Below are 14,102 nucleotides of genomic sequence, written 5' to 3'. Positions count from 1 at the left end.
ACATCACATAATTTAAAGAGTCAGTGTCAGTGTCTATTGTGCTTATGAAAACAGTGAGGAATTTTAGACCTATGTTCATGTGAATTCAAGGAAAATTGAGTGAGAAATTGGCAAAGGGGCTCTAGCTGTGTGCCAGGGCTTCATGTGAATTGTGAATTAATTCTGATTTTCTCATTTTGCAGTTGATGTTATGGTTGACACAAAAATCCTTGATCTAAAGTTTTGTTTTTCAATTCAGCGCTGGCATTTAGGCTCAAAATCTGCTATGATTTCTGTGGTGTTTTGGCTGAGATGCAGGAGTGGCACTTGCTGAACCAGGATGTGAAATTCAGTGTTTTGTTCTGATAACATGAATACCTGGAGTACTTAGTGACCAAACCTCTCTTGTTGATTGTTTTTAAACATAAATATCCCACAGTTTAATCTCATATTTGACATGCAATCTGCATGTGGGGTTTTTATTTTTTAATTTTTCTTTCAGTACTCCAAATTAGATTTTCAGATTCATACCAGATTATTAAAAAACAATCAAACAAAAACTTATTTCTGAAACTGTAGATCTTATGGAAGTGTATAGTGATGCTGAAGAAAAACCTATTTGTGTTTCCTAGCAAGCAATCTAAACTTCTCTGAATTATGCAATTTAGAGATAATGTGTTTTGAAAAATAAATGAAAGTACATCATGACAAATGAAAATATGCCACATATGTAGTTTTTCCTCGTATTTAATAGCTTGTAGTGATAACTTATTCTTTTAAAAAGATTTCTTCAATTTAAATTTGTAAGAGTAATTTGTAGTGTGTTCTTTGTTCTTTGCAAAATGGGGCACTACAATCATTTGAAAGTACATGTTTAAAATATTAATTTGGGGGGAAATTGAAAGGATTTGTATAAAGACAGAGGAACAGGCTTGCAGTGAAGCCTATAAAGACCTTGTATCTAAGCGTATGTATGTTCTAGAAAAAAAAAATACTTGAAGTGACTATTGTTTCCAAGTGTGGCATGAAGTTTTGTTGCTCCTGGTATATGTTGGTTTCCCTTTCCATGTTTTTAAAGTGAATTATTTCATTGTGCTGTTTCCCTTGAGAGGGTTTTTATGCCCAGTTTTATACTCTGTCTTATAGAACACAAGCAAATTACCTTGTTTTGTCTGGCCCTTTCTCTTTAAAAACTCTGTGAGGAAGAACTTGATCACCAGTAGCTGCCGTAGTCTGGTAGCGGTGAAACAGTAAGTCTCAACAGCATTAGGAATGGGTTTTGTGTCGTCAAAACACTTCTGTGGTGTTCTCTGTCTAGATGGAGCTACTGCGACTGGTTTTTAATAGCATGAAAACTTGGATTTGCTGCTGTTGCTATATCCACGCCGCTCTATGTGCTTTCCAGTTTAGGTAAGGGATATTGGGACAGCAAATACCATAAAATTTCAAAACTGAAAATATGAGGTGTGGTTAACTTCACTGATTCAGCCTGAAAAAAAAAAGAACTGCCCTCATTAATGAATATGTATTTAGTGCCTTGGAGGACTGGCAGGGATACTGTAGCTTTGGCCACAAGCACGGCAGGGTTGGGGTGTATGGCACTTCTGTAGTCCCTGCAGCAGCATGCCACTAACTCTTGCAACAGAGTGAAAATAGCAGTGGTAAACTGTCTGTCAGCATCACTCAAAGCTGAAGTCCTGTTGCTGTGACTGGAATCTCATATTAGGCTGCGCAGGAGTAAGTGGAAAAGTCAGGGGTATGGATTCTTAATGGCCAGTTTAAGTGAATATGGTTCATGCCAGCAGAGAGGAACCAGAATTGCTGTAAATGGTTTATTTTTAGCCTATTTATATAAATTGAGGGAATAAAGGGAGGGAAGGGAACAAAGCAAACAGTGTCACTATTAACTGTGGGGTGTGTTGATGCAGTAGCTTGACCTGGCTTGAGCTGGCGAGTTGTAGGTGCCTGGAGCTGTGCTGCTTGTGAAGATGGCTGTTTTCTTTTTCTGGTACACCTAGGAAATGTAATCCGTAATCCAGATAATCTACTCGTGTGGGTTCTTGGGAGCAGGCTGCACTGGAGAACTTCGCCACCTGATAAAAGTTTGCGGGCTGGGGAAGCAGAGGCACACCTTTTAAATGACAGTAGCTTCACACTCTTCAGCGACTTTCACTTCTTCTTTTTCTTTCCCTCATTTTCTTGTCAAATGGCTGTTTTGCATGTGCAGGTGCTGGCATTGCTGGGAGGCCATCTCCACGTGGCACCTCGCCGTGCCTGTGCCGGGCCCCGCAGTTCGGCTGGGGCCTCGCCATCCCTCCGCTTGAGCACAGTTTCCACAGAGACCAACACTCCCTCCTTTCCAGAAGGATATTTTTAGGAGCTGCTGTTTAGCTTCTGGAAAGACTTTTTCCTTAATAGGCGAGCAGACTAACAGAGTTCCTCTCTGCTCAGGGTGTCTTCTGCTTTGTGCTTTCGCTGTTTTCACTTTCTGCCTTGTATGTCACTTAGTCCCCGTTTCGCTGCTTTCTTCTTATCTGTGTCTCCTCTTCCTCCTTTCTTCCATTTCACTTTCGGTATCACTGTTCCCAGCAGCAATAATCTTTGAACATCACAAAGGAGCTTGCGGAGCGAGGGGAAGCCCAGCCTCCTCTCAGAAGAATATTGTACTTTAAGGACAAAATCCCTGGGCTGTTTGGTTCCTCAGCTAAGCCCTCCTTGCTGAGTCACTGCCGGCTGGGCAGCCTCCGTGAGGCCTCAAGCGCCCCGGTGCCAGGCCGCGGCCTTCAGCTCCCAGGGCCTTGCGTGTGTCAATTATTCATGACCCTTCCTTGCGAGTTGTCGGCTGTCCTCTGGCCTTGCAATAAATTTTACATGTAGATGTTTCTGCTGATGTTTGTGGGAAGTTTGATGTGTCACCTTCTGATCGATGGCCTAATGGGAAAGGGCTTAGAAAGATAAATCTGTAACAGGAACTCTCCTGGCTTGGAAAGTTGGACTGTCCCTGACTGAAACAGTCCAAGAGATTCCTTTAGTTGTCCGTTAGCAGGAGTACAAAATAGAAAAGATGTTTGACTTAATGACAGGCTGCAACACGCACCCACTCAAAGTCCTAATACTTTTAAGAATTATTTTGTTAACATTACCGTGTTGCCTTTCTGAAGAGTTAAATACTGACTAGTTGTAGTGCTTCGATGAAGAAAGGCTTCTGTAAGTTTAGAGAGCTCTGATTTTGTTAGTGACGCTATAGACGGTATCTGTCTTCCAATTTCGTATTATGCCAGTAAGATTGATTTTCTTTGTATTCATTGCTTTTGGTGTTTTGTTTCTGAAAACAGCTTATACTGCAGGTTGAGCAGCTTGCTGTTATGGCAATAGGTATGCTAGAAAGAAAGAGAATTGAAGAAAATTGCAATGCTGAGGCAATTGTGTTAAAGGAATTCTCTGGCTACCTTATGCTGTCCTATTATCCTGTGATTATCATTCAAACATCTTTTTCTCTACTTTCCATAGATTGTGACTCCTTTAAAAATAGGATTTAACATGATATTGGAGCACAAGATGGTACTGCAAAACCTACCAGTATTAATGCTGTTCTTTCCCTACTTAAGTGCTACTTCTTGTTGAGGTCACATTTTGTTTTATTTCCTGATGTTGATGCATTTCTGCCCCTCTTTAATGTGATGCAACAGCTGGTAGGTCAGCGGATTGGATGCACAGTTTCCATATTCAGCCTTCAAAGGTACATGCCTCTGACCCGCTCACTACCCAGCAGCTGGAATGATGTCTGTGAGGACAAGGCTTTGCTCTGAGATTCTGCTAACATGCATACCAAAACCAGCCAGGCTCTACTGTGTGCTGGGCTGTTTCTAACAGTAAGAAGGAAAAATTCTCCTAAAAGAGCTTTACAGCATCTCTTTAAAAACATCAGGCCATGGCTGTGGTGATAGACCACCAACGTGAGCTGCTGCTTGGTTACCAAGAGGATAAAATTTTACTCCAGGGAGATATTTTTATACAGATGCTTATTCATATTACAGTAGATGCCAAAAGCACCCTTATGCTCAGCAGCATGGAAATATTAAGAAAATTCTACTTGCACAGAATCTACAATCCAGCCTCATTTTACTTCATGATAAAAACAGGCAATCTTGCCAGTTTGTACTTAGATGGTCAGGGCTGGATTATTCTTCTACTGTAATTTTTATTTTCTCTTTTGCAAGTACCCAATCATTTGACTGCTTGAAAGTCAGGTACTATCAAGCCCTGTCAAACATGTTTATCAGCTTGTCAAAGCTTCCCAGGGGTACATTGGTTATAGGCCAAACTGTAGGTTTTGATTTTCATTGTCACAGCAGTGGCAGCAGGACAGTGTAGACTGGCAAAAAGATGTGTTCGGTGCAAATTATCTTCAAATAGAAATGTGTTCTCTTCCCGATCAATTATTCTTTATATAGCTTGCAATAGAAAATTGAGTTAGAAACCTGGATAAATAATCTGCAACCAGCTGAGAAATAGCTTTGATTTGTAGCTTTCTTAAAAGTTGTAGTGACCAAATACTACTGTACTGTTCCTCCTACCCTACCCTGTTACCTCCTCCTGTGCTACTTCCAAATTCCTTTAAATTTTGCATACTTAAAATTGGTGATGTTATTAATTTAGCTTTTTCTTAGTTGCTTCTGCGAAAGAGCACACACACTAGGACAACTTACAGGCTAGATAGAAATATTTGGGAGCCGTCCAAGTCTCCCTTTGAACCCTGAATTTTATGGAATGATGGAATTATGGAACGACATCTTTATAATTGCAAAATAAGCTCCACATCATATTTTAAACAGGAAAATAAAAATGATGAGTTACTCATACCAATCATCAATTGAAAAATGAACCAAACTATTCTCTCAAGTTCTTATGCTTTTTGGCATCTTTAGCTACACTAATAAGGCAATTTGGTCTTTTTGTTTCAGCAGTGTTGAAAAAAAGGAGTGTCAAAGGAGTAACTATTTTGTTTAATGGTGGAAAGGTTGTCAGCCTCCAGAATACCTAATTTAGATTCCTGGAAGTGACTCTAGGTAGGGAGAAGTCTAATTTATAATTCGCTGTGCTGCAGAATGGAAAGATAAGAGGTGTTCATGAAAATGGTGCAGATCAACAAACTGACATTCCTCCTTTGAGGATAGCTTTCTTCAGCCTGTACAATACACTGAATATTTACTTCACTGTTCTATTTTAGAGTTTAGGCTTGTAAACTCATGTCTCTTAGGAGTGGATTTTAAAGTTCAATGGATGGAAGGGGTGCTTTGTGGTTCTTTTTAATCTGTTTTACACCCTCCACCTTTTTTCTGTCTTTTGCCTTTATGATGCAAAATATGTTTTTTAAATTGATATTTATTTTCTCTGCAGGTATGGCGTTAGTCCTGAGAACATTATTCTGTACGGTCAGAGTATTGGTACTGTCCCTACAGTAGACCTGGCATCTCGGTACGAGTGTGCAGCAGTAATCCTTCATTCTCCTTTGATGTCTGGATTACGGGTAGCTTTTCCTGACACTAGGAAAACCTATTGTTTTGATGCTTTTCCAAGGTATGTATAAATGATGCAAAGATAATTGCTCTATACTGAAAGTGCTCTTTAGGTGTTTAAAAAGGACTAGCCATGTAACTTTCTGGGGAACTTTATTGAATTGTGACCTGTATTTTAAACCTCACATTCTAAATCAAAGTAGAGACGTACTTCTAAATCAAAGTAGAGATTCACCACGTGAACAGGCTGCTCTAAGTCTCAAACTGACATGATAACACATAAATAAGTCTTAGTGTTTACAACTCTTCTTTTTCTTTTTTTTTGTGGGTTGTTAAAATCAGAATTTTTATACCTTCAAGTTTGGATAGGTACCTTAATAACTGATAATGTCCTATTAAGTCCTTCAGACTAATGACTAACAAATTATTAATGTACACTCTTAAAATCTTAGTCAGTTTTGATTTAGAAGCTCTGGAGTATTTTACATATAGAAAAGCATGTACAATTGGTTTCAAGATAAAACACTTGCCTTTAGAGCCTAGTGTCTCTCTTGAAATTGCAACAGTTCCAAGTTAAGGAGTATCTCAATATTTGGGAATAGTAGATGTTCTAGGAATAACAGGCATTTTAGGAATTTTCTTAGTATTTCTGCATGTTTGCAGGGATGCAAAGATTCCATTCTAATGCTTTTTTCTTTTTTTTTTTTTTTTTTGATCTGCTGAAAGGGCTTAGCTTTTATTGCATGGAAACTTACAAAATCATTTTTTGTAATGTCGATAGGACAAAACATATTTTCTTGATTTCATAACTTTTTTTTCCCCTCACAACCAGTAAATAAGCCACATGTTGCAGGCCAATGTATATCTAGTAACTGCCTAAGTGACTGTCCAATGACTTTCTAAGACTTTGGTAAATTCTACATCGCACATCTTAGCATTTGAGCTTAGCCTTACTAATTTCCTACAGATGTTTTGTCGTTGTGGCTTTGAACACTTACACTTCAAGTATTGCCAGAAGTGGACTGCTGTTTAGAAAATTGAGATATTTATGTGAGTATTGTCCTGCATCAAGACAATGACAAAGCTATCTGTGGGAGTTAGACGTTTGGGAATGTGAGAGGGGAGCCAGTCTCTATAGCAGTGTATACAGACTTGGGGGGAGTAAGGAGAAGGACAGATAAAAAGCAAAGTGGTCCATGGAAGGGCGAAGAAGAAGCAGAGGATTCACTGAAATCTTGTGCAAACCTGACTTTGCTTCAGAAGGTCATGTTTGCAATGAGTGTAGTAGGAGATGCTCGTAGCATTTGTCATGTTTGTTTTATTCCAGTTACAACAGATTAAAATTAGACTGTGGGGGAGGGTGAAAACCATAGCTGTAAACCCACGCCTGAACAGCCAGAAGTAACAGTAGCTGTCACAGTATCTGTCCAGTCCCTAAGTTTTGCATTCTTCCAAATAAGATAAAAATGTAAATTGCTGAAGGTGCAATCAGAATTTGAAATTGTTTTATGCAAACTTGTTTATCATCCTCAAACCTTAAACCCAGTATTTCCAAATGCTTCTGCTAGAGAAAACAACAGCACCTTAATAATAGCTGTGATCGCAAAACTAGTAGTGATTAGCTGATAGCAGCCAGATCAATTTAAAAAAAAAAAAGGGGGGGGGGGGGGACACTGACTACAGATGCACTGTAGCTCTTGAGAATTTTGTTCTTAACCTACTGAGCTGCTCATTGCTGTCAGTCTGACTTCACTTGCACTGTAAGCAGTGAAAATAAACAGCAGTGTGTTTTTCTGTATGTGTACAGCTCAACTGTCTGTCTTCACAGCAGGAAACAAAATAGTTCTGTGTGCACCTCCAGTGAATTGCTATTATGTGCATTTTATGTTGGGACTCCGTGAGAATGTGGTCTCTGTAGATTTTTCTAGCTGCAGAGTGGTATGGCCGAGAATACTAAGCAAGTCCAACGTGCAGTGTAAATGCTGCCTTATGAGTTGCTGAGTTGGCAACGGGACACTTTCCAATTTTCTGCAAAATACAAATATCTAGCTTAATGGTCTGTGAATATGTGTGGGGAAAAAGAGTTTCAGTATCTAAATACTGCAGGGAAAGGGGTTTCCTGGCTTCGTACAATAAATGAGATCTTGGTTTGTAGCCACTAAAACAATACATAAATATCTCTGTAAGTGTATGTGGCTGACCTGTATTGTCACATCATGGAACTCAGGGACAGACCCTGCATGGGCTTAAGACTTCAGTTTATGTAGCATTTTCATGATGAAGTATTACATTTGGGTATTGTACTAATTTGGGGATGATAACTGGGGGAGGAAATCTGCATTGTTCTATCTCCCAAGTTCTTGGGATATTTTTCGGTATTCAGCACAGTTGCACACAATTCAGATTCCAGACAGGAGGAGTGAAATAGGCTGCATTTTAATTTTAAATAACATGAAATCTGTTTTTCGAGGAAGTATTGATACAGAGACTAAAATGTGTTTACACTCAGCTGTTTACTGGAATACCAGTGGCTGTTCTGTAGAGTACTGAATGCTGAGATGTTTGTATGAGGTTTAGTGCTTCAGTTTACATCTTAATTTTTAATTAACTATATTTTGATAAATCTTCTTTAAACCTGTTTTTAAATCAGCATATGCTGGCATCTGTATTTGTTATCATCCTAAGCAATTAGTCTGGTCACTTTGTAAAGTTCCTAGTCTTACTAATATCACATTCTTTCTTCAGGACAGAAAAATCCAAACAGTTATTAGATAGTGTAAAGAAATAACATTTTCTTCCTGTCAATTCAAATATTACTGATACTCATTTTTCCCCCCAGCTCATCCCCTGTCCTGAGCCAAAGCATAGTCTCATTATTGGCCAGTTCCTCCTTTTGTTGATAGAAGTGGAAGTAGTGGGGAGCTGAGCACATTAGCACATGGTGCCTATACAGACTGGAGTTACAGGTAGCTACCAATGTGGAACAGCTGTCTGAAAGTACGGGTTGATGCCTGGGAGAAGGCAGGCAGAAGCTGCTGTTCACCACCTTGAAGCTGATGTGCTACCAGTATGCTTCATAATTGGTGTTTTCAAGTCAGAACTCAAAGGTGTGGGGGTGTCTTTGTCGCCCTTCCCTTTCCTCTGCCCTTGTTCTCCTGTGCCAGGCAGTCAATAGGTGCATTGGCCTGCAAAATGTGGCTCAAACAGCTTGCTTTTAAGGCCACTTTTTGGAGTGGGACAAGAAATCAGTGACATGAAGCAAAATCCTGTGTGAGTTTCGTTTGGTTTGCAGTTAAATGTCCTTGTGTCTTGCTGTTTTCCCACAGTTTTCTCTGTTGCCGTTTGAACTCAGACAATCAGTACAAAGAATGGGTTATTTTACTTTATCTCATTCCCCCCTCGTTCGGGGGGTTAAAGACAGGTTCAAACCTCATGAGCTGACTCTTTGCATGAAGTCTGTGTGACTGGAATGCAGTTAACTGGTTGCTAATCTGCTACATGGGAAGGTGATAATGTGTAATACAAAGAGTCCACAGTGGTAACGTCTCATAGAATCTGATTTGCCATACACCAGCTTTCTGCAGTGGTTTCTTTGATAGGTACGCCACTGGCTGGTGTTTCAGGTGCCAAACTTTATTTGCACTGCTGCCCATTCAAGCCTCTTGCCATCAGAACTGGCAGCATAATGGTAGCACAGGCTGCAGTTTGCACATGCATTTTGGGAGTAAGCCTTGTTCCATATCGTTTGTTCCCATTTTCAAGGTTTTGTAGCCATTTAAAGCGTGCAGTGGCAAGCAGGGTGTGTACTAGTAGTTAAGCTAGCTTTCTTTAACTGTGTGAAAATTAAAGCCACAAACTGAGCACTGTTTTCCTTTTCCATCCCTCAGCATTGACAAGATATCTAAGGTAACCTCTCCTGTGTTGGTAATCCATGGTACCGAAGACGAGGTGATCGATTTCTCCCACGGCCTGGCAATGTACGAGCGATGTCCACGAGCAGTAGAGCCCCTCTGGGTAGAAGGGGCTGGGCATAATGACATAGAGCTTTATGCACAGTACTTAGAGAGACTAAAACAGTTCATATCTCATGAACTTCCCAACTCCTGAAGAAGCCTACCTGATTTTACCTCAGTTACTGTGAACGGAAGAAATTACCTGTTTTTGCACATGCTTTAACTGGATAGCTGTAATAGCTTTATACTATGAAGAAATGCCCTGTATTTAGGGTGTTCTAATCAAACATCTGATGAAATTTGTCTTTTATATCTGGAAACTATTCTACTAATGCACACAATATGGTCAACTACTGTAATTCCAACAATTTTTAGCTTCATTGCCCTGAAGGAAGTGGGGAATACTAGCTGCTTATGGGGACACTTTTTACCTAGTGCTGTATTCATTGAAGATCAGTTTTCTCTGTCTCACTTCTGATCGTTTATAGTTCTGTCCTACAAAGACTTTTTTTTTTCAATGTTCTCAGTGTGTAGAACATAACTGTTATGAGCTACAGCTTCTTCTAAACAATCAGCCATGGGTTAAATCTAAGGGAGTACTTTCTTTGTAAAGTTTCTAGCTGTGGTATTGTAACTGGAAAGTTATTGTGATGAAGTTCCTCCTCCTCCCTTTTAGTGTTCTTTTGTTAACTTACTGATCTTCCCAAGTAAATTATTTAAATATACTTTTTCCTGATAATAAACAAACTACTATATGGGGCTAAACTCTGTAATGACTTCTCCATTACCTTGTATAAACATAACTGGAATATTCTCAAAGGAACTATGGACAAAATTGCTTTTGTTTAAAAATAAATGTGTAAATTTACTACTAGAAAACTCATTTTAATATTCAGATGGTCTGAATAATAGCCATAACAGACATTTCCTTCTGTAAAGCATTCCTGTAGACTTTTTAAAAGTACTGTACATATTTGAATTTACATTGTGCATAGATTCTTAATTGGTAGTTTTAATTTAAGTCTAGCTACAATAAACTGCAAAATTCTGGTTTGTATATGATTGAATACATTTTGTTAAAATATGTTTTTATCCCTATATTATTTTGCTATTAAAGTTTTATAAAGTTTCCAGGACAAAAAATTTACACATTTATGTTTTGATGAATTTATGTAACTAAATTTTCATTGAGCTGATCTTTTTAGTTTAGGAGTAATTTGATTCTTTGACACTGGAATCGCACAGATTATGCATCAGAAATGCAAAACATGTAATTGTTACACTACTAGCATAGGTCTAATTTTTCCAAATTTAAAGGCCTTAAATGTACTGTAAGCCTCAGATTGTTGTATAAATTGATCGCGATTGATTGCAGTTTGTGTCCTGTTGCTAGAATGCAACACAGTGGTTGTAATGGAATAAAGGATGCATGGATTAGATCTTGCTGCATTTTTTGAATCTTATTTTCATACAAAAAAAAGAACAAAATGTACTTAAATGTCATTACTTAGTTCCTTTTTTTTTTCCAAGGAAAAGCTATCCTAAAGTAGAAAGCCTCATTTCCACACAGTATGGTATGTAGATCAAATCTTTAAAAGATTATTTTTAAATGATGTCCAGCTGTTTTTAAATAACAAAAATACATGAGTCATGGCTGAGAAGAAATGTCTGAGCGTCGTTGTCATGAGACCTTGCAACAGGCCTGCAGTTAATTGTCAGCACTGCAAGTGTGTCTGGTGTCTTTGGCTATTGGCTTGGCCCTATTACTGTAAAAGGGGGGAGGGAGAAGGGTGTTTTTGTTTGTAGTGGTGTGGGGAGTAGGGGAGAAATGAGGACACCTGTCACTTCTGCACATCATTTGGCTTGTTACTCTGGGTGCTTGCACCTGCGCTGTCCAGTCAGTTTTAAATTCCCCAAGCACCAGGGTACCCGGCTGTTCTCTTCCTGTATTTTAAGTAAATATTCAATTACATCTCATTTGTCTGTTTTTTATTTGTGCACCTTTGTAAATCCGAGGTGGGTGTGTTGTTTTCTCCATTTCTACATGTGTTTGTTTCTTGCTGAGCTCAGTGGAAGCAAATCTGATGGCCATGGTATAGGGAGGTGCTCCAGGTTGCTCTTCAAGTGTAAGCCTCCCCACGTAGTGACCTGGGGAATTTCTACCTACTGGGCAATGTTGTTTTGATACCTCAATTGAACTTTGGGTTGCTCTGAAAACTTCAGGCTACAATGTTGTTCTCCTCAGGACCCCTTTTGATTCAAGGAACTGGTACTTAAATTCTCTTCCCTATTGTTTCTTTTATGACTGCGGGAATTAAAGAAGTACTAATTTTGTGACTTGTCCTTGAATCTGCTTTGTTTTTGACAGTATTCCTCTGTTACTGGGATCCCCAAATCTGAATTCAACATTGTTACACTGGTCCCAGGGTCACTGCATGTGCAGCCCAAGTTCAGTGTGCTGACTGTATGTGAATTTCCCCTTCTACTGTCCTTTATTTGTTCATATTTCTGCATAACTAGTGCTCACAGACGCCTTCCTATACTTCTGGCTTCTGCATTGCCTGTTTTGCTCTGCAAAGTTTGTCTATATTGAACTAATACAAATATTTGACTGTTAATTAGAATGTTAATTAATGACTTATCAATGATTCACTGGGCTTTTCATTTTCTTTTAATTCAATTATCTGTTGACCTGTTTGGTTCCTTAAACAATTTTTGTTGTAGCCCTGTTCCCATTGAATAGTTCTTGGATGAGTTGTGAATTTTTTTATATAATTTCCTGGCACGTCCTTTAAGGAAAACAAATAGTAGTGAGCTTCTTTATGCTCTTTTAGCTGAAGTGATCCCCTGTATCAAGGTATCACTGTTTCAGGCATTTCATAGTACTAGTGCCTGCCAGCATTAGAATTATTAGTTAAAAAATCTCTGGCCAACTCATGAAACTGTTTATAAGACAGTAGGTTTCAGGTCCCCATTTGTTTAAAGAAAAAAAAAAAGGTTGGAACAGAAGTTTTAGGTGGTGGAAAAGGGGATGATGTGAGGTTATGAAAGAGAAACTTTGGATTGGACTAAAAAAGTAGCTTGTTCCAGCAAACTGCTAACATTCACTCATTTAAATGTATAATGTGGGCCTTTACAAGAACTTGTTATGCATATTTTAGAGCTACCAAGGTGTCACTGTGAGAGTGGCTGTATATGCCTGGATAAGTTATGCAATGGGTCTTCCAAGAGTGTAAATAACTTTTTTTCCACTGCTTTTCCTGTGTGACTTGCTAACTTTGTTTATACAGTGCAGCAGTACCTGACGTACAGCTTCTTTTCAGGAAGGTAAGTTGTGGAGCGTCTGGTCTTAAATCAGCAGTTGTCTAACGTTTGTACTTGAAAAAGCCCGAGGAAAACATTTGTTACGACTTTAAAGGTGACATTTTCGAAGGAGTTTGCGCATCTTTTTAAAATTTATGTAACTGTTATAAATTTAGCCTGTATTTGTTCACACAGAGATGTGTTACCCTTGTTGCTTCTGCTACATTTTTTTTTTTTCCTCCAGTTCTTTGTCATTCCTGCAGTGTGTGGCAGCTCTGCACAGGGCACTGACCTGTCAGATTTCTGAATGCCCAAACCTGTATTTACACTTCAGTGTAAATTCACTTCAGTATTGTGCGCTTCATTTATAAATCCTGTATCACATTTGCTTTTTCTAAATAATGCTAAATATAGAAATAGAAAACCAGTCCCCTCTCCTCCTGCGGTTACTTGATTGTTCTCATCTGGCAAATCCTTTTTTCCCTAGGTCCATTCTCATGAATGTAAATCAATGATCTTATTTAAATCAATTTAACTTCTCCATATCCAACCTCCCTTCTTTGTGGATTCACCATCTGTGTTAGCTCTGAAATTTGTTGTTTTGCAACTGCAGTCATTTTGTCCTCCCAACACTAAGTGTAGGACAGCTCTTTGGTGGTGGGCACACTGCTGCTGGGAACGAGGTCAAGCCCCAAACCTACCTACTTCATGGCTCTCAAAGTCCTGCAGTAATTGTTAGGTCAAATCAGGATGAATTTCAAAGTGAATTTCATCATATCTCAGATGTGTAATATTTGGGTCTCAGAACTTCATTATGACAGTGAAAAGGACAAACTCGGAGCATCAGAGTGAGTGCTGCTTTGTTTCCCCAGTGCCTGGTTTCGTGGCTGGGTTCCAGCAGTAACCAAATTAATTCTGCGGAAAGTTAGAGTATCGTGCATGCTGCCTCTCTCTCAAAACAAACAAAACCAAGCCCTCACCTCTTCGAGGTCTTAACTTTACATTGTTTTCTGCTTCCTCCAAAGGTAAATGTGCATCTTTGGGGTTTCAGGAGGGCAGGCTGCGAGGGGGGTGCAGCTGAGCTCTGCCATCCTGCAGGCTGGCCGGGGAGCAAGCAGTGCGCGCCGTGCTTGCAGCATTACCTCCTTTTCCTCTCTTTTCCAAAGCCCCTGCTCCCCAAAAAAGTTGAAGCGTTTGAGCCAGCTCCGGACACGGCTGATTCTTGCCCCCAGCAAGAAAAAAAAAATAAAAAAATTAATCCCCCCCGCTGGCTGGGAGGCGGGCTCGCAGCGGGGCCGGGCGGCGCTGCCCGCGGCATGGAGCTGCCCGCAGCCGGCCCCTGCGCGCC

At 39.5% G+C, this 14,102-nt stretch overlaps 1 protein-coding gene across 1 annotated transcript in view; it reads left to right on the top strand.

Moving 5' to 3' along the window:
- Positions 1 to 10,787, top strand: part of ABHD17C (abhydrolase domain containing 17C, depalmitoylase) — a 32,527-nt gene extending 21,740 nt beyond the window's left edge. The window contains exons 2-3 of the mRNA XM_084293210.1: positions 5,380 to 5,559; positions 9,386 to 10,787. Of these exons, the coding sequence (XP_084149336.1) occupies positions 5,380 to 5,559; positions 9,386 to 9,605 (400 nt within the window). The 3' untranslated portion in view covers positions 9,606 to 10,787. The remainder of the gene's footprint in view (positions 1 to 5,379; positions 5,560 to 9,385) is intronic.
- The last annotated feature ends 3,315 nt before the right edge of the window (positions 10,788 to 14,102 follow it).

This window comes from Netta rufina, assembly GCF_964035555.1.
Source record: "Netta rufina genome assembly, chromosome: 11".
Taxonomy (NCBI): Eukaryota; Metazoa; Chordata; class Aves; order Anseriformes; family Anatidae; genus Netta; species Netta rufina.
This window is presented reverse-complemented; position numbering and strand designations above follow the sequence as displayed.